Source organism: Pan paniscus, chromosome 13 (genome assembly GCF_029289425.2).
Source record: "Pan paniscus chromosome 13, NHGRI_mPanPan1-v2.0_pri, whole genome shotgun sequence".
NCBI lineage: Eukaryota > Metazoa > Chordata > Mammalia > Primates > Hominidae > Pan > Pan paniscus.
The window spans coordinates 125,121,943-125,143,708 of NC_073262.2; the positions used below are offsets into that span (position 1 = coordinate 125,121,943).

The 21,766-nt window shown below is 40.5% G+C and overlaps 1 protein-coding gene across 1 annotated transcript in view; it reads left to right on the top strand.

The window, feature by feature from the left end:
- The window catches only part of SGPP2 (sphingosine-1-phosphate phosphatase 2), a 135,185-nt gene that overhangs the window by 79,994 nt on the left and 33,425 nt on the right, over positions 1–21,766 (top strand). The window contains exons 3-4 of the mRNA XM_034955262.3: positions 17,753–17,932; positions 20,929–21,018. Of these exons, the coding sequence (XP_034811153.2) occupies positions 17,753–17,932; positions 20,929–21,018 (270 nt within the window). The remainder of the gene's footprint in view (positions 1–17,752; positions 17,933–20,928; positions 21,019–21,766) is intronic.

Below are 21,766 nucleotides of genomic sequence, written 5' to 3' on the forward strand. Positions count from 1 at the left end.
GATCAAAAATGGGATAGTGGTTGTCACAAAGGCAACCAACTGGTCCTGAATGTAGCCCGGGATGCTCTTCCAGGGGCCCTCGATGCTTGCTTCATTGCCTCCTTGATGTCATTATATTTGGCACCTTTCTCCAGATGGCAAATCTCATTCTCAACACACTTTCCACACCAGCGGTGGGGACTTGGAAAGCCAAATCAGTGAACTCTCCATTCAACTCAGGGATTGTCTTGCACACAGTTTTGGCAGGGCCAGGGATTGAGAGATAATGACCACTGACATGACACTACAGCTTGCTGGAGGAGTAATCATGATCTGTGGGGAGCAGTGACGGCATGGACTGTGGTCTGAGATTCCTCCACGTTAGCACAGTCATCATTGATGACTTCTGCCAGGAGAGTCAAGCACTTGGTATGCAGGTGACATTGCTGACAATTTCAAAGGAGTTGTCATCTTCACAATTCTCTCCCATTCTGAGCACAGCAGCATTGGCGCAGGTGGTAGGAATAATAACCCTTTGCTTCCACCTTTCAAGTGATTGCTAGCCTTGTCTAAGACGGTAAAGAGTGCGGTGGGCTCTATGATGTATTCAACATCATGTTACCCCATTTGATGTTGGGGGGATCTTGAACTTGGAAAATGAAGGTAGGATTTCAATTGACTGCACTTACTGTTCTCAGCCTTGATGATGCCGTTGAACTTGCCATGGGTAGAATCATTTCTGGACACGTAGTCCCTATTGTTGAGGTCAAGGAAGGAGTCACTGATAGCCACAGTATCCACTTTGGAAGCAGCCTGGTAACTAGGCACCCAATATAGACAAGCCCATTTAATCCAGCTTTTACAGTCATGACAAGGTGAGAAGGCTGGCACTGCAAAAAAGGTGAGGCTTCTATTTAGTGGAGAGGAACTGAGAGAGCTGCGTGGGTTTTAAATATGAAAATGAAAGTAATACATTTTAGGCCAAGTCCAGGAAGCAAGCAAGGTTGGATAGCAAGGCTTACAAGTTGTTCAAAGCCATTTGGTTCCTGAATTTCAGATAGCAAGTAACATGAGTTTTGATAGCAAAGAATTTATACAAAAGTTTATCTAAATATATTCAGCTTCAGATTCCAGAAAGCAAAAATTTGGATAGTGAGAGATATTCATATTTACTGCTTGCTTACAGGCACACACACATGCATGCATTCTCTCAGTCATTCATTTAGGACCTCGGCTTATTGCAAGAGCTGGGAGATTAAACAACCATCATCTAAACTAGAGATAATCGTATGAAGGTGAGTGGATATATGTAACTGCATAATTATAAAAGAACGACTATGATTCCCAAAGTGCCCAGTATGTGAGATGAGCTTGTTTTGGTTTAGTTTAAATATGTACATCTTGGATGGAATATACAGTTGATCTTTAAACAACATGGGTTAAATCAAGTGGGTCCACTTATACATGAATTTTTAAAAATAAATATATTGAAAACTTTTCTGTAAATTTGCAACAATTTGGAAAAACTCACAGATGAAAGATGTAGCCTAGAAATATTGGAAAAGTTAAGAAAAAGGTATGTCATGAATGCATAAAACATATGTCAATACTATGTATGTTATTATTTACTACCATAAAATATACATGAATCTATTATGAAAAGTTAAAATAAAAATTAGGCCGGGCCTGGTGGCTCACACCTGTAATCCCAGCACTTTGGGAGGCTGAGGAGGGTAGATTGCTTGAGCTCAGAAGTTCAAGACCAGCCTAGGAAACGCGGCAAAACCCCATCTCTACAAAAAAAATACAAAAATTATCTGGGTTTGGCAGCAGGTACCTGTAGTCCCAGCTACTTGGGGGGCTGAGGAAGGAGAATCATCTGAGCCCTGGAGGTCGAGGCTGCAGTGAACTGTGATTGCACCACTGCACTCTAGCCTGGGCTGCTGAGTGAAACTCTGTCTCAAAAAAAAAAAAAAAGAAAAAAAGTAGTTAAAATTTACTAAAACTTATGCACATGAACACATCAAACTATATATGACACCAGTCACAGTTTAGGGAAATTAAACACATGTAAAGATGCAGTATTAAATTATAATGGCATAAATTAATTGTACTGCATACTGCACCTACTGTAATAATTTCATAGCTACCTCTTGTTATTGTGGTGAGCGCAAGTGTTCTGATTATCCACTTAAAACACTGCATAACGCTAATCATCTCCACGTGAACAGTTGTCTCTCCAGGAAATTACATCACAGTAAAAAGTGATCTCTTAAAGTTCTGATGTATTTTTCATCATGTTTAGTGCAACACTGTAAACTTTGAATAACACCCGTGGGACCCATTCAAAGTGCCACTAGTGATGCTGGAAGTGCTGCCAAGAAGCAGAAAAAAGCTATGCAATTACAAGAAAAGCTATGAAATTACTTGATATGTACCGTAGGTTGAAGTCTGCCTCTGTGATTGCTGCCATTTCATACAGATGATTCATCTTGTAAACAGATGATGCGTTGATAAATACAACACAGTACTGGAAATGTATTTTCTCTGTTTTATGATTTCTTAATAACTTTTTTGGCTTAGCTTACTTTTGCAAGAATACAGTATATAATACATATAACAAACAAAATATGTGTTCATCAGTCGTTTATGTTATTGGTAAGGCTTCCAGTCAACAGAATGTTATTAGTAGTTAAGTTTTGGAGAAGTCAAAAGTTATGCATGGATTTCAACTGCACAGGGCACTGGTACTTGCAACCCTCAAGTTGCACAAAGGTCAGTTGTATATTACAAAACATAACTAACGATCAGATCATTATCTCACAAGTGTTTCACTAAAAGGAAGTAAGCCAATTTAAAGACCAGTGTTAAAGAAATAATAACATGGCTTAGAACTTAAAGTATTATATATATATATAGATAGATAGATAGATAGATAGATAGATAGATAGATAGATAGATAGATAGATAGAAATAATCACATGGGTGGACCATGAGTGTGGCAGAATCTGGAAGGTGGTTTGTGACTGTGTTTGAAAAAGACTTGGGCAGAGTGATCTGGGAGCACAGAGAAAACCTCCAACCCCAGCTTGGTAGGAGACCCACAGAAAGTGTACCAGTGTAGGTCCACTCATATTCCACTTAAACTATTCTGACTCCATCTTGAAAATTTTAAAGAACTAGTCATTAATAAAGAGGAATGATAATGCTTGGTGATTTAGTGAAGGTGATTGGTATAGAGTTCAGCTGTTAGTGCAAATGGCTTGGTTTGATTTTCCTGAGTTTGTTAGAGTTTATAACCTATGAAAAAGTCCTGGTGCAGGTTTTACTGTTTTGGATGCAAGTAGAAGAAAGAGTCTTTGGTTAGTAATCAATCGGTCAAAACTGAGGAGGGACTTCTCTCCAGATTGGATATTCTGAGACTATCTTTAAGATTTGTGGTATCACATTTAGAGACAGGAATCGTTCATGGTTTTAATCAGATGAGAAAGTTGGACCTGGCATATGACTAACATGTATTGCATTGTTGCCATCAGGGGTTTGTAAAGCTAAAGGTTTTGATCTTTTAATATTATTGCTTAGTCTTTTCATGGTCAGTGGGACTGACAATTAAAATTTATAGCAATGTGAGGGAGGAATCTAGTAGAAAAGGGTTTTCTTAGCAATGCTTCTGTTGCTATCAGAAGTAAATTTTTGTTATTTGTTTTTGCATGAAAAATTGAAACATCACACAAGGTCTGTTTGCAAAGCATGTCTCCTGCCCACTCCAGATCTCAGTTCTAATCCCCTTGTGAATCTACCATGCAGTTTCCCATGTACCTACATGCACTGATATGTAAATAACTTTTCAAAATATAAATGGAAGGAAAATATACTCTTCAGCCTCTTGCTTTCTCATTTAACAGTATATCTCATAATTTTTTTAAGTTACATGATTTATTTAACCAGTGTCCTGTCATGAACATTTAGCTTTGCTCTCAGATTTTGACCGTGGTTGATTGACTGTTCATTTGTTTGAGGGAGGGTGAGCTTATGCATGATTTTCGTGTTTGAGTGTGCTCTACATTTCCTAGGACTGAAGACACCCGTTCCCTCAGTGGGAGTCATTTGGATGTGATGTCCATCTAATGGCAAGTAAAGGACACTGATCCTAGCTTTCTGCACTATTCATTGGTGGGATGGTAGGGATAAGCAATTTTCTCATCAGATGTGATATCGTAATCTCTCAGCCCCAAGGACACTCAGTGTCCTCTATTGAGCTCCGGATGGATCTAAAGAATTAAGATAATAGAGTTTGGGTTTTTAATGCATAGATATCTATTCTCATGTATTATACATATGCCCTCAATTAACTTAGATTCCGTAGTGAGTTTGTGAGATGCTGGACGGCGTGGTGTGGTGAAACGATGATAAAATTTGGAATCAGAAAACCAAATTCAAGTCCAGCTTCTCTACACTGGCATCATTATTGTTGACAAGATACTCACCTTGTCTATGCATCAATTTCCTTATCTGTAAAATAAGGATGATGTGGACATTGAAATAGATGTCTGTGAAAGTATACACTAAAAACAATCATTGCACAAATGTCAGTTATTATTTAACCCAACTCCTTTCTTATAATGAAAGGGAGGCTCAAGAGGTGGAAAGTGGCTTTCCTAGGCATATACATACATCTGTGATTTAACAATCTTTGTACCTTTAGTGTTTGTCTTCAAAAATTTCAAAAGCAGAGCTGAGCTTTAAAAAGAGGGAACATTGGAAAGAATGAGAAAATGTTGTAACTTAATTTTTCTCATCTACTCTGTGTGCTTTAGTTATTTCATCTCTATTTTTACAAAACTTGAAATATATAAATGTCAAGTTTGCTGATTATCTTCTATGATTTATGGTGCTTGCTTTGTTTTGGTGGTTTAGACATGAGTAGCACTGTACTAGTTTGAAATTAAAATTGCTTCTCCCAGCGTTACACACACACACACATCACACCCAGCAAAAAAAGCAAAAAAGCTCTGAATTTAAAAAATAAAAATAATGCCAGAAGTATGAGTGGCTATTCACCAGTTGGAAATAGCTTTTCACACTGGATGGTAAACAGTAGCCTTTAGAGTGTTTCCAAATAACCATCACCAAGAATTGCTTTTAATTCACTCCCAGACGCTAAATAGGAGACCACAGAGCACTTTGTATTCCAAGGAGAAAAAAAAAAGACTGAACATTGAATAGACAAAAACACAATCTAGTGCAGTCAATCTCTTTTTTGTAAGACTGTTGATTTGAGAAGCTTCCATGATGACCCAACATAAAGAAGAAGTGAATGTTTGGGGTGATGGGTGTCCCAGTTGTCCTGGTTTGATCATTACACATTGTATGCATGTGTCAGAATATCACATGTTCCCCCAAAAGATGTATAACTATTATGTATTAACAAAAAAAATCAGTATAATTGTTATGACATATAATGATATACTAATTTTGATAAGAGCAATATTTTAGGCATTAATAAATATAATGTAGCTTTTAAAGAAAGCCTCCAAAGCTAAAAATTGTTCTGAAAATGAATCCTGTGTACTTATGGTTGTGAGTAGTGGATTTTCAGCAGCTCTCTGGTATGTACTCACTTCAGTGCCCTGTGGATGGGCAGAATTGAACAGGATTTTTGAAGAAAAGACTATTAATAGTTCTAATAGTTTGCTGCTTCTTCTATTCTGAAATCAATATGTGAAGGCATTGCAATAACATTTTGGAACAAGAGACTTCAAGAACACATAGAAAAGGTACACCAGGACTTATCTTGATGTCTCATTTCTCTTTCTTTTTAAAATTGAGATATAATCCACATATGATAATAGTCAACCTTTTAAAGTATACAATTCAGCATATTCACAGAGTTGTGTAACCATCACCACTATCTCATTTCAGAACATTTTTACCCCCTGAAAAGGAACCCCAATATTCATTAGCACACACTACCATAGGCAATGGGGCTAATTTACTTTCTATCTCTATGGATTTGCCTCTTCTGAACATTTCATGTAAATGGAATCATACAATGTGTGTCCTTCGTGTTTGACTTCTTTCACTCAGCATTACTATATTCACCAGTACTTTCTTTCTTTCTATGGCCAAATAATATTCCATTGTAAATATATAGCACAGTTTGTTTATCTGCCTATCAGTCGATGGACATTTGGGTTGTTTAAACTTTTTGGAAACTGAGAAGAATGAGGCTAACAAATGCTAACAACATTTACATACAAGTTCCAGTGAGGACACATGCTTTCCGTTCTCTTAGGGATACACCTAGGAGTGGAATGGATGAGTGTCTGGTGTCTGTTTATCCAAGTCATCTTACTGGTAAGCTGAGAAAAAAGGGAATGAGATGCATTTGGATAAATTAAGAAACAGGATAGATACGTACTGGTAGAGAGGCTGTGGTCTTTGGGTTACAGCTCATTGTTCTCTTGCCTCCAACAGTCAATGACATAACCAGTTCCTGACTTTTTGGAAATAAACCCGTAGATAGACTGTAAATCCCAGCAGTTTGCGGTGTTTCTACCCCATGAGACATGAGGAATAATCATACGCTCCTGTTAGTTAACAGCATACCACTTGGGCAATTTCTCCACGGTGGAGGGGGCTATGAGTGTAGCCAAGGGAAGGAAAAAAGATATTGGGATTTTTCAATTTTTTTTAATATGGTGGGTGTAATTTGAAAAGAGCCTCTTGGTGCTCCGTTCATCCTGCAGAGGACTTAGGTTTTATTATGATCACATGGAGCCTTTGCTCTTTTCAGATGAGGGTATTTTGCGGAGATGAAGAGAAACAGGGGCAGCTCTGTAGTGTATGCAAAAAATGTAAACAAAAGCGTAAAACTTTTGTTTTCCTTCAGGGAATGGAAGATGTTAACAGAGAGAAAAGTTTGAAGGCAGACATTTAGAAGAAGCTAGGAGGAGAAGCGTCTTATATTAATGTGGGCCAAAAATGGAAGTGTGGCTTGGCTTTTTAAAATCCTGTGGCTGGTTTACTAGTAATAATGTTATTTCAAAATATTTTGTTTTCAAAATTATTTAGGTGTTATTTATGCTAGTGTAAAGAATAAAGTCTGGCTAATTGGAAATGTGTTAGACATGGCACACACTGTCATTTTTTACTGTAATAACCAGAAAGGGCCACTACACTAAGAGAAAAAGTGCCGTTTTCTCTGCCGTCCCCATATGAGCCCAGCCATCCAGAACAGAGCCCATGCTGGAAGCTTTTCCACACTGTAAGGACAAGTTTCATATTGACCGCATTGGTTCCCTGGAAAACCTTTTGTCTACCTGGGGTGAATGGTCAACTATCCAAAGAACCAGATTTTCTTTCTATCTATATATTACATTTATCCTGCATTCAGAGCAGAAGAAGAAAATAGGCTAATTCCCCTTCGTGAAAACCTACGGGACCTCCATGCCATCTTTCAATACCATGTGGGGGCCCCCAGCCAGTTTACTAAGGTGTTAATGGTCTGTAATTACTTCCCGTGTTGCCTCCTTATGGGTTTTTGCTTTCATGCACAGGACTTTGGGGCCTCAACCCAAAGAAGTATGATGGATGATGGAACTTAATTGAGTCCTTTTTGGAAAGTGGCCTCTTCAACAATACAGAGAAAAGCCCTCCACTTAGGGCAAGCCACAGGTTGAGTTAATCATTATACTCTTTAACTGATAATTAAATGAAGAAATAGTTCTCTGCTGCCGCAGTAATTTTTATTCTTTTGAGACAGGGTCTTGGTCTGTCACCCAGGCTTGAGTGCATCATGTCTCACTGTGGTCTTGACCTCCCAGGCTTAGGTGATCCTCCCACCACAGCCTCCTGAGTAGCTGGGACTACAGGTGTTCCCCACCACACCCGGAAAGTTTTTGTGTTTTTTTGCAGAGACAGGGTTTCACCATGTTGCCCAGGCTGGTCTCAAACTCCTGGGTCAAGTGATCCACCTTCCTTGGCCTCCCAAAGTGCTGGGATTACAGGTATGAGCCACCATGCCTGGCCCGCCACAGTGACTTTTTAAAATAAACTTTTATTTATTTATTTATTTATTTTGAGACAGAGTCTTGCTCTGTCGCCCAGGCTGGAGTGCAGTGGCGTGATCTTGGCTCACTGCAAGCTCCTCCTCCCGGGTTCACGCCATTCTGCCTCAGCCTCCCAAGTAGCTGGAACTACAGGCGCCCGCCACCACGCCCAGCTAATTTTTTGTATTTTTGGTAGAGATGGGGTTTCACCGTGTTAGCCAGGATGGTCTCAATCTCCTGACCTCGTGATCCGCCTGCCTCGGCCTCCCAAAGTACTGGGATTACAGGCGTGAACCACCATGCCTGTTCTAAACTTTTATTTTTTTTTTAGAGAAGTTTTAGGTTCACAGCAAAGTTGAGTGGAAAGTATAGAGTTCTCATATACCTTCTCCCCACGCCACATACACACAACCTCCCCCACTACCAAAATTCCCCGCCACAGTGATACATTTGTTACAATCCATGGCCCTACATTGACATATGATTATTTCTCAAAGTCTATAGTGTACATTAGGGTTCATTCTTGGTGCTGTATGTTTATGGGTTTTGACAAATGTAGAATGACGTGTCTATCCTTATAGTATCATACAGAATAGTTTCACTATCTAAAATTTCTCTGTGCTCTGCCTGTTCACCCCTCCCTCTCCTCAGTCCCTGGAAGCCACTGATCTTTTTTACTGTCTTCATGGTTTTGCCTTTTCTAGAATGTCATATAGTTGGAATCATACAGTACGTTCCCTTTGCAGACAGGCTTCTTTCACTTACTGATATATATTTAGGCTCCTCCATATCTTGTCATGGCTCGATGGCTCATTTTTTAGTGCTGAGTAATATTCCATTGTCTACATGAACCACAGTTTATTTATTCATTTACCTACTGAAGGACATCTTGGTTGCTTCCAAGTTTTGACAATTAAAAATAAAGCTGCTATAAGCATCCTTGTACAGGTTTTTTGTGGAGGTAAGTTTTCAGTTAACTTGGATGAACACCAAAGAGTGTGACATCTGAGTCATATGGTAAGAGTATGTTTAGTGTTATGGGAAACTGCCAAACCATCTTCCAAAGTGGCTGTACCATTTTGCATTCCTATAAGCAATGAATGAGAGTTCCTATTGTTCCACATCCTTGTCAGCATTTGGTATTATCAGTGTTTTGGACTTAGCCATTCTAATAGGTGTGTAGTTGTATTTCATTGTTGTTTTAAGTTGGAATTCCCTAATGTCATGTGATGTTGAACATTTATAGTAATGTTTTTAAATCTTAGATAAAACTATTCAATTCTGCCAGACCCAGTACCTCTTTTTTCTTAAAGCATGATGATCCCATTTTATTGGACAAATAACATGCAAAGGAGCTAAGCAGACTTTTTGCTAATGTTTCATTTTTTATGCTTTGTGGGAACAATGATCTCGTCTATCTTATTCTCAGTGGTATTCCCCCAAACCAGCACAGTACCTGGTCCATATGATTCACTCACTAAATATTTACTGTAGTTGGTTAAGTAGTGGCCTCCAAAAAGATATCCCCACATTCGAATCCCTAGAATCTGTGAACATTGCTGTTTTGGGAAAAATGGTCCTTGTAGATGTAATTAAGTTTAGGATGTTGAGATGGTAAGATCATCCTGGATTATCTGGATAGACCAATCCAATGACAAGTACCATTATAAGAAAAAAGCAGAGGGAGAGATGAGACAGACAGAAGAAGAGATAGAAGAGGAGGAAGCAATGTGACTGCAGAGGTGGAGATCAGAGTGATGTGGCCACAGGTCAAAGAGTACCTACAGCTACCAGAAACTGGAAGAGGCAAAGAAAGGACCCTCCCCTAAAACTTCCAGAATGAGTGTGGCCTGGCGGACCCCTTGATTTCAGACTTGTGGCTTCTAAGCCCTACATATCCACTAGTCAATTTTCCATCTCTATGGAGTTGCTTATTCTGGACATTCTATGTAAATGGAATCATACAATGTGTGATCTTTTGTGTCTGGCTCACTAAACTTAGCATAATAGCACCTCCTGTTATATTCTAAATATATTGTAATATTCCTTTTACTTTCTTAAAATTCATAGATATTATGACCTACTTACACATACAATTTTTTAAATAACATGCTTTATAATAAAAATAACTTTTAAAATAAGTATATGTTGTAACATGTCTACACTAGGCTATTTATTTCATAGGATAGTAGGAGCCTTGAACCTGCTTTACTATTTATGAAGCAGTATCACTATGAATGTGCCAGTGATGGTAGCTGGGACACAGATATGCAGTGTTGAAGTCTCAAATGCAATAATCAGCATTTCCCTTGATGATAACCTGATTTCTCCAAATGATGAACAATTCTTTTTTTAAAAAATGTTTAATTTTAAAATAAAATAGAGATGGAGTCTCACTGTGTAGCCTAGGCTGGCCTCAAATTCCTGTCCTCAAGTGATCCTCCTGCCTCTGCCTCCCACAGTGCTGGGATTACAGGCATGAGCCACTCACTACACCTGGCTAGTTCTTGATAAAGTTCCAGATAAACCAAAGTTCAATTTTCTCTCAGTCTACACAGTAGTTATGGCCTTGGAAACTTCAGTGTATGTTCATAACCTGCAAGAAAATATTTGGTGTTTACTTGTAAAAGAGAGTTAGGCTCTCAACTCAGAGGATTACAGATGGATTTTTCACCTACATGAATGTCTGGCAGAACACTTAAGAGTCATGTTAGACACAAAAACTGGTTTTCATAGAGTGGCACTGTCCTGTGCATTGAAAGGCGTGTTGCATCCCTGGCCTCCTCCCTCTAAATGCCAATAGTGACCGTAATCACTGCACTGACCAGAATGTCCCCCACGAGAGCATCCATCTCTGCTGAGGACCAGGGGCTGAGCCCTTCTCAACTTCAAAACCACTTCCACATGCCTGATCACCTCTGAGTCCATATTCCATCCATTTCTTTCTCCTCTCTTCCATATGTAATTTCTCCCTGTTGTTATTCTTTGTACATTCATAAACCCATTCAGCATTCTTTCATTAAAAAAAAAAAAAGAAACCACATTCTTCAAACCTCTCTTCTGCCCTACTGCTGACTTACATCATACTGCATCTGTTACCTGGATTTTGCAATATTATCTTAACTGATGTCCTTCCTTCAAGTCCTGATGTCCTCATCCCCACTCTACTCTTGGCATCAAAGGGTGCCATGAGACATGCAGATCAGGTCAGGCCAAGCCTCTGCCCAGGATCTCCCAGTAGGCTAAAGATCCATTCTACAACATGGTGCCTCATCACCAGGTCCTCCCCAAACATCTGCTTCTCACATTTCAGAAAAATGTTGAACCACTTTTTCTTTTCTTTTTTGGGGATGGAGTCTCGCTCTGTTGCCCAGGCTGGAGCGCAGTGGCATGATCTTGGCTCATTGCAACCTCCGCCTCCCGGGTTCAAGCGATTCTGCTGCCTCAGCCTCCTGAGTAGCTGGGACTACAGGCACCCACCACCACACCCAGCTAATTTTTGTATTTTTAGTAGAGACGGGGTTTCACCATATTGGTCAGGCTTGTCTCAAACTACCGACCTCAGATGATCCACCTGCCTTGGCCTCCCAAAGTGCTGGGATTACAGGCGTGAGCCACCGTGCCCAGCCTGAACATATTTAACAGCTTTATCAAGGTATAATTCATGTACTATACAATTCACCCATTTAAAGCATGTAATTCAATAATTTTTAGTGTAGTCACAGGGTTCACACATGTTTAAAATATACAAGTTGAGGGCTGAGCGTGGTGGCTCATGCCTATATTCCCAGCACTTTGGGAGGCCAAGGCAGGTGGATCACCTGAGGTCAGGAGTTCAAGGCCAGCCTGGCCAGCCTGGCCAACATGGTGAAACCCCATCTCTACTAAAAATACAAAAAGTATCCAGGTGTGGTAGCGCGTGACTGTAGTCCCAGCTATTTGGGAGGCTGAGGCACAAGAATTGCTTGAACCTGAGAGGTGGAGGTTGCAGTGAGCCAAGATTATGCCACTGCACTCTAGCCCAGGCAACAGAGCGAGACTCTGTCTCAAAAAAATAAAAATATATACAAGTTGACATATTTTAACATAGGTACCTATCCCTGAAATCATTACCACAATCAAGATGATATTTATCACCCCCTAAAGTTTTCTTATGCCTATTTGTAATTTCTTTTCCCCTCCCTAGCAACCACTTACTTGCTTTCTGTCATTATAAAGTAGTTTACATTTCCAAGAATTTTACGTAAACAAATCATGTAGTATGTACTGTTTACTTGGTCATTTGTCTTGGTCTGGCTTCTCTTCATTCAGCATAATTATTTTGAGATTCATCCATGTTGTAAGCATATGTCAATAGTTTATTCATTTTTGTTGCTGAGTAGTATTCAGTTGTGTGATTATACCACAATTTGTGTACTTACCTGTTAATGGTAATTGGGTTGTTTCCAGTTTGGGGCTATTATAAAAAAGAGCTGTTATGAACATTCATATATGAGTATTTGCTCATATTGCTTTTGTTTCTCCTGGGCAAATACCTAAGAGTGGGATGGCTGGATCATATGATAAGTATATGTTAAGAAACTTGTATATGTTAAGAAACTTATCATATAAGTACACAGGTAGACTTTTTAAGAAACTACCAAACTATTTTCCAAAGTGGTGGTACCATTTTTGTTTCCTCCAGAGGCATATGAGAGGTTCAGGTGCTCCATGTCCTCACCAACACTTGATGTGTCAGTCTTGTGAATTTTGGGGAACACACTTAGACCATAGCAGTAGGTCCCCAATAAATATTTGTTTAATAAAAATATAAATGCTGACTATTATAGTAATTTATATTGGTCACTTTCTACGTGCCAGGCACTATACTAAGTGTTTTGCATACATTTTCTCATTTAATTCTCCTAACAAATCTAGGAGATGAGCACTATTTTATTTTCATTTAGGAAATGAGAAACTTAGCCCTTCTAGTGGATGTGTAGCGGTGTGCCTCACAGTTTAAAGTCTAGTGGTCCTAACCTCCTAGGAGCTCCCACTACCTATTATCCAGCATCACTTCCCCAAGCCTTTGCTCTGGCTGTTCTTGCAAGCTGGATGCTTCTTTACCCATCCCTTAGTTAAACCGTCTTCCTTTTGATACAGACAGGAGACAGGGAAATACTGGGTAGAAGAAGGTGGTCCCCTGGCAAAGGCCCCACCCTCCAGCCTGGAAACCCACTGCCCTAAATAGGAACAGGCATTCCTGTTTTCTCACCCCCCTATCCTGTACCCATATAAACCCCAAATCCCAGACTCCACAGGCAGACAAACAGAAGAGCAGAAGAGCAGCAGAATGGCACAGCAGAGAAGGGGAGGAGAGGAAGAACATCTGAACATCGAGAGGAGTTCCGCTGGGGACAGTCAGAGGGGAGACTGGCTGCTGGATAACCAAACTCCAGGGGAAGATCATTTTCCCACCGCATCCCCCTTCCAACTCCCCATCCATTCCACAGAGAGCCACCTTCACCACTCAATAAAACCCCTGTATTCACCATCCTTCAAGGCCCTGTGACCTGATCCTTCCTGGACGCTGGACAAGAACCCGGGTGCCAAGATGGCACTGAGCTGGTTAACACTTAAGCTGTCTGTGATGGCAGAGCTAAAAGAGCACTGTAGCATGCCCACTGGGGCTTTGAGAGTTGCAGACACACATCCCTAGACTCCTAACGTGGGGCCAGAGCCCCAAAAGCATTTGCCCAGGCTCCCTGCACCCTGCCCGTCTGTGTGCTTCCTCTCCTATAAGGGGTTTGAGCAGCAGCTGCAGCCACACAGACGAGCCACACCCCTGTCGCACATCCTGTGAGGGGGGTCAGGGAACTCTCCTATTTCACTTTAACCAGCCCCAGGTTCTCTGGCCATCCAGGTTGAACCAGAGTTTTCTGTATATATACACATACTCATAGAATTCTGTGGATTGTTTTTCAAAGCCTTTTCACATTATCCTCTGAAATCTTCTTATTGTGTCACCATTTTCCCTACTCAGGGATGGGGACCTAATACAAGACTTGGCTCATCATAGCATCGTCACAAATGGCAATGCCAGAAACAGGATACAACCTTCTGAGAGTGATACTTTTCCTCTGCAACTTGAAAAATGTAGCTCTAACTATTTTCTCCTGTTTAAAGAGAGCTGTGATCACAGTCATTGTTATTTGAAAATTATTAATGAGACATAATATGCAGCTGTAGTATTTTTAAATAAAATGAATGATTTTCCTAATTCCACAAAACATTCTTCAAACATAGAAGGTGAAATATAAATGAAGACAAAGGAACTCATGAGCCTCAAAGAAATTTAACTTTATCTGAAGGAGAGTCACCCAATCATTATTTTTATGATTTTAAGGTTTCCTGTTTCTGAGGATTTTAAGTATTTTTTTACCCTTATCCTCTCTGTTAGGGTGTGAGGATTTTAAGTATCTTTGAGGGAACTAGCATTAGTAGTTATGCCTATGATATTTTGTTTATGTTGGTGGGTGAGGAAGAAGTAGGACTGAGAAGTATATTTCAAGCAGCTTCTGAGAAATTCCCAGTAGTCGGTAATACCTGCCAGTTTTTCAACTCCCCAGATAATGGTCAGTTAGATGTGGTTTTTACAGGTTCACAGGAGGGAGGCAGAAACATAAAAAGAGTGAGCTGATTTCCAGGAGAGTAGTTCCTGGTGGTTAAGTGGATGGTAAAGAAGTTAAGTTTCAAAGTCCGATTCGAAATTGCAGCTATGGAATTCAGAGTAATTGTCGCTGAGGCTTTATAGCCTGTGGATTTGGCCTGCTGTGCACAGGGAGTGGTTCTTGGTTTTTAGCCCAGAGCGAGTGGCAGTGAAGCACAAACACATATGCAACACCTTCTCAGGGGGTTACTGGGTTTGCTGGAATTATGCACGGAATTAACCGGCAACTCAAGGAGTTAAAAGAAAGCACAAGAATGTGGGAACTCCTACAGCAATCCAGCTGACTAATCAAAATTATTTTGAAATAGTTCTTCATAGCGGGTTTTGTTCCAAGCAAGGTAATGCCATCCATCACGAGCTAAATAAAACCCTGATAAGGTCAACACAGTCCTGGTAAGATATGTTTTGTGATTAAAGCCCACAACAAAGTGATTTGTACAAGAGGACTATATAGTGCGGTGCTTCTTAAATTCCCCTGTGCACATGAATCACCTGGCAATCTTGTGAAAATAGAGATTCTAATTTAGTAGGTCTAAGGAGAATCCTGAGATGACTACATGTTAAAGCAGCTCCTGGGTGAGGCTGGTACAGCCAGTTCTCAGACAATGCTTTAAGTTGCAAAGGCAGGTACTTACGTAAATATGTTGCTCTTGCATATTAGATTATGAAGTTGTCCTGTAAATTTCTTTGACAGAGTAAATTAGTCTATTGTTAATAATCCTATTCACTCCTTCACAAAGTAAACAAGTCTGTTATTAATAATCCTATTCACTTTTAGAGGGTATGGACATCCAATTCTTTTTTTAAAAAATCAACTTTCATTTTAGATATGGGGGATATATGCGCAGGTTTGTCCCAGAGGTATAGTGCACCCAGGTAGTGAGCATAATAAACAATAGTTTTTCAACCTACTCCCTCCCCGTCTAGTGGTCCACAGTGTCTGTTGTTCCCATGTTTATGTCCTTGTGTGCTCAACGTTTAGCTCATAGTTAGGATTGAGAACATGCGGTATTCAGTTTTCTGTTCCTGAATTAATTTGCTTAGTATTTTGACCTCCAGCTCCATCTGTGTTGTTGCAAGGACATGATTTTGTTCTTTTTTATGGCTGTGTAGTATTCCATAGTGTACCTGTACCACATTTTCTTTATCCAGTCCACTATTGATGGGCACCTAGGTGGATTCCATGTCTTTGCTATTGTGAATACTGCTGCAATGAACAGATGAGCATATGTGTCTTTTTGGTATAATGATCTATTTTCCTTTGGGTATATACTCAGTAATGGGATTACTGGGTCGAACAGTAGCTCTGATTTTAAGTTCTTTGAGAAATCTCCAAACTGCTTTCCACAGTGACTGAACTAATTTACATTCCCACCAGCAGTGTATAAGCATTTCCTTTTCCCTACAGCCTCACCAGCATCTTTTGTTTTTTGACTTTTTAATAATAGCGATTCTGACTGGTGTGAGGTGATATCTCATTGTGGTTTTTGACTTGTATTTCTCTGATGATTTGTGATGCTGAGCATTTTTTCATATCTTTTTTCAGTAGATATGGACACTGGTATGTCTTCTTTTGAGAACGTGTTCATGTACATCAAATTCTGATTTCTATCTTCTGCTTTGAAAAAAAGGAGGGAGAATATGTCTTCGTTAATGACCTCATGGAAAAATCATTTTTAAAAACTCCATATTAGGCCAGGCATGGCAGCTCACGTCTGTAATCCCAGCACTTTGGGAGGCCGAGGCCGGCAGATCTTCTGAGGTCAGGAGTTCAAGACCAGCTTGACCAACATGGTGAAACCCTGTCTCTACAAAAATATAAAAATCAGCCAGGTGTGGTGGCAGATATCTGTCATCCCAGCTAGTCAGGAGTCTGACGCAAGAGAATTTCTTGAACCTGGGAGGCAGAGGTTGCAGTGTGCCGGGTGCAGTGTGCATTCCAGCCTGGGTGACAGAGTGAGACTCTGAAAAAAAAAAAAAAAAAAAAACCCTCCATATCGAGCCCTTTTTTTTTGAGACAGGGTCTTGCTCTGTTGCCCAGGCTGCAGTGCAGTGGCTCCAATCTGGACTTTGCTCACTGCGGCCTTGACTTCCTGGGCTCAAGCAATCCTCCCACCTCAGCCTCTCAAGTAGCTGGTACCACAGGCATACACCATCACACCTGACAAATTTTAAAATTTTTTGTAGAGACAGGGTCTCACCATCTTTCCCAGGCTTGCCTTGAATTCCTGGGCTCAAGCCGTCCTCCCGCCTTGGCCTCCCAAAGTGTTGGGATTATAGGCATTAGCCACTGCACCCAACCTGAGTCTTTATTTAAAGACTGAAAATACCCATGCCATTTATTTGACTGATGCTCCTGATTACTAAAGAAGTTACAGTAAATGCAGTATGTTGCCTTCATACAACGGTGGCATTCAAAAAGTATCTTACTAGCTGTTCGAGTAAGAACAGTCACTTTTGTGGTTAAAATTTGAAAACAAGTGCTGCCTGGTTTGAGTATTAGGTTATCTTTAGTGCAGGACCATCCTGGTTTGGAGGTAGCATCGTGTGGTAGTTGAAGCACAGACTTTGAAGTCAGACTTTCTAGATTCGAATCCCAGTTCTGCCACTTGCTGACTGTGTGCCTGTGGATGAGTGTGCAATGGTTTACTCATCTGTAAAATTGGTCTGCATTCTCCAGATGTTACTAGATTGAGTAAAAATCTGCAAAGCTCCTAGAACAGTGTCCAACACATATATAAGCTACGTAAGAGTTTGTTAAATACAAGATTAAAATAAATAATATATGCATTAATGTCATATCTTAGTTGCTCAGTGGTCCTATGGAATCCAGAAAGTCTGTTTTCTTTTTACCAACTAAAATATCCTACAAGACTTTGCCAACAAGTAGCTGGTCAGAGAGAAAGGAGCCTTCAATCAACAACCTGAGAACCCCAAAATATATCCATGACACTTGGAAATGCATTCATTTTCCTTATTTGATTAGACTTACCTCGGTCCTTTGGTTTTGCAGTTGGTGATGTATATTGGCCAAGTGGCCAAGGATATCTTGAAGTGGCCCCGTCCCTCCTCCCCTCCAGTTGTGAAACTGGAAAAGAGACTGATTGCTGAATATGGAATGCCGTCCACCCACGCCATGGCGGCCACCGCCATTGCCTTCACCCTCCTTATCTCTACTGTGGACAGATACCAGGTAAGGTGGCCTGGTTCTTCTTCCTACCCACCTACTGAGGCAGCAAATAGAGGCTACACTTCTGAATTTTCTCTTAAAGCTGCTTTGAGGGACCTTAAGGTTTATGAAATAAAGATTAAGAGAAACTGAAACCGATTAAACAGATGACAATTGCATCATAAATAAAGTGACTATATAATTTAGCATTTAAATCAGGTTATGCCTGTGTGTGAACATCAGCACCATATTAATAATGACACCAGAACAACTAGCATAATATGGGCCATCCCAGGAGACCAGCATGTATTATCACCCTGGGCTGCCTGATGAGACAGTGCTTGAATTAGTGCTCTCATCCTCTGTTTGCAAGAGGAGTTTATGTCCTAGTAAATGATTCTCCAGGGCTGAGATGATTCCACCAAATCCCTCTGCCAGACTCCCCAGGGCCTGGGGCAGCAAAGAGTCTGTGCCTCAAATTAGCCTCTAAGGATGTCTCTGCCCTGGTTAAGGCTCAGCCACTAGAAATGATGGCTCAAAGTTTTCTAGAACAGTCTAAATGGCAGAGGATTAATAAATGTTGAAAATAGAAGAATTTTACTTAATATCTGCTTAAATGCCAATTATAGTAAGACTTAAACAGTTATATTATTACAGCAATGGAAGTTATTTTTCTCCTATTTGAGACCTATGGATCTAATCTTATGTTTAATTTTATAAGTGTTATCTTTTACCCATTGGAAGTTTTATTTGTTTGTTTATTTGTTTGTTTGATTTTAAGACAGGGTCTCTGTTGCTGGGGCTGGAGTGCAGTGGTGCCATCACGGCCCACTGTAGTCTTGACCTTCTGGGCTCAAGCGATCCTTCCATCTCATCTTCCCAAGTAGCTGAGACCACAGCTATGCACCACTACACCCAGATAATTTAAAAAAATTTTTTTCTAGTGAAGGGGTCTTGCTGTGTTGCCCAGGCTGGTCTTGAACTCCTGGCCTCAAGCAATCTGCCTGCCTGGGCCTCCCAAAGCACTGGGATTACAGGCATGAGCCACTGCACCCAGCCCCACTGGAAGTTTTAGATTCCATTAAATCTAGCAGTCTTGTAGATAAATAGCAGTATTGTTTAGCCCTGTCCCTTTACCCCAGAAGCCCAGGGATGTTCCATATTCCAGGTTATGCAGAAGCAGGAAGTCAAGCCTCATGTAGCTGGAGAGACCAGGACTAGTGTGGGGTCCCACCTCTACCGCTGTAGCCTTCTACCTGGTCATCTGGGTTTAGACCTCTGTTACATAAGAAAGGGACAGTTACAAGGAATATATTTGACTAGATATCATCTTTTGTCATAAGTTACTTAAACTTCATGCCAGGGTCAAACAATGTCTGAGCTCCTGGCACTGTCTGAATTAACTTAGTGCAGGCTGCTGAGCCATGTTGTACCCAATGTCAGCTGCCCTAGAAGGACGTAGTGGGCCAAGCACCAGCTCCCATTGGGTTGATCTTGGTGCCCAGAGAAGTCTGTGAGTATGCTAATGTACCTTAAGAGAAAAGCAGCAAGTGGAGGCTCGCAGCAGGAAAACCACCACCATCACCACGGACACATCCATTGCAGAGCCGCCCAGTCCTCCTTAAAAAATTCTCCTCAACTTACACGATGTAGCAGTTTTCATAAGGTTGGAGTCATGTTGTGAATTTCTTTCCTATTTGATTTTTAATAGTGAATGTATTTAGCTAGCTGTTTGCTCATAAACAGCTCTAAATATTGGTTTATTTATATATTATATTTATTGGTTTATTTATATACATATTTATTTTTATATGTTATATATTGGTTTATGTGTGTTGAGTACCCCAAAAACTATTGAAATAAAATTTTTAAAATGTGTGTTGAGGCTGCTGCCCACACTCTAATTTCCAAATGTATTAACTCATTAATTCTGAACACTTTTAAATTAAAATCTGAGACTTAGTTAATGATAAACCTTAAGAACAGACATGACAACCAGCTGTTATGGTACTCATGTGTTACAAGGGGAAGAACACACTGGGCTTGGACTCAGAAGGCATGGCCTTCAGTTCTGACTCTCATTTACCAGCTGTGTGACCTTAGGCAGATCATTTCACCTCTCTGAACCCCAAGCTCCTGTTGTGAGGGTCAAATGGGAGCATTGAGGGGAAAGTGCCTTTGTGATAAAGTTTATTAATAATGTCATTTATTATCATGGTTAAGAGCTTCCTCATTTGTAAAATGGGGCTAATAACAGAGCCTACTTCATAGGGCTATGTGAAGACTAAAGGAGATAGTATAAAGTGCTTTGCCTAATACAGACAGTGCCCTATTGTCTTTGATCTTCTTACTACAGTATACCACAGACACTAGTGCTTGAAGCAGGTGGATTTATGCCTATGTCTAGCTTATAAGCAGAGTATCTGTGTGTTCCTTATATGATTCAGCATTAGCCAGATTCCTCTAGCCGCTAGTATTACTCAGCAGCAAATGTTGAGAGTCAGTAGAATCTGCACAAGTGCTTTTGATATCTGGACGCAAATATGCCGATTCTGACTTTAGGCCCATTGCCCCTCCTTCCACAGAGGAGGAGAAGTTGCTTGTTGGGATTTTCAGATTATAGCCCTGGCTATCTATCTACCTTGCTTCTTGGTCAAATTGTTTGTTTCTTATCGTTCTAATTTAAGAATAGGTAGAAATCAAAGTTATTCATTTCACTAAAACTGCCAGCACTGTAGTTGTGGTCATGAGTCTTAAAGCCAAGTCCTACTACGTCTCACGTGCATGCTTATATGTTGTGAAACTTCCTCCCAGAACTGTATACCTGGGTATCTTCCCCTTCTCTTTCTTCTGTCTCCCCGTTTAAAAAAAAGTTTTAAGTTAATCAGATTGCTGGTCTGGGGAATGCAAGATTTGGACTAGCAATTCTTGCATTAATGAATCCTATTCCCACCTATGACATCAAATCATGTATGTCTGAGTGTGATCTAATTCCCTTGTTTTTTCTCCTTCCCCCACAGTATCCATTTGTGTTGGGACTGGTGATGGCCGTGGTGTTTTCCACCTTGGTGTGTCTCAGCAGGCTCTACACTGGGATGCATACGGTCCTGGTAAGGCTTTGTGGTCAGGTCTTGTGGTGATTGTTTGAATGATATTGTGGTCACTGTGTCAATATGTTTCTCATACTACTTATTTATAAAATTATTTGCATATGTAATTATGTTTCTCATCATGCCAATGCATTAAGTAATTATTATGTTCGGGTGCATGTATGATAATAGTAATGAAACATTAAGGTAATATCAATGAGGCTGAGCTACACTGAACCCTCAAGATTTTGAAAATGGGCTAGAACAGCGTTGGAGACTCCGGTCATTTATATTCACATCAGTTTACTGACGATGCAGCAAGCAGTTCAGGAAAAGCCCCCAGGCTCACAGGCACGAGTGAGTAGATGCAGTTCCCCACTTAGGTCCTCATAGAGAGGGGCCTGAAATCAGGGGTCTCCAGTGCCCTTGCAAGGTAAGGGTCCCACCAGGTCAGAGGAGCCCCGTATCACGGCTTTGCTTCCTTCCATACTGTTTTAGGCTGGAGGCAGTGGTGGGAACACAGAGTCCCATCTGCATGTAAAGGTCCATCCACGCTTTTACCATATTAGAAATATTTTCCAGGGCCGCCATGATTGGCACAGTTAAAATTCCTTGAGAATTCAATTTCCCAGTGTGTCCACGGCTGCCTTGAAGTTCCAGAGCATAAGGCTGGCCATGGTCGACCACAGGGGCGCTATTTATCATCGTAATAGGTACAAGAAAGATTTCTTTAAAAAGAAATGGGCCCTTGCTCATTGTGTGTTTATCT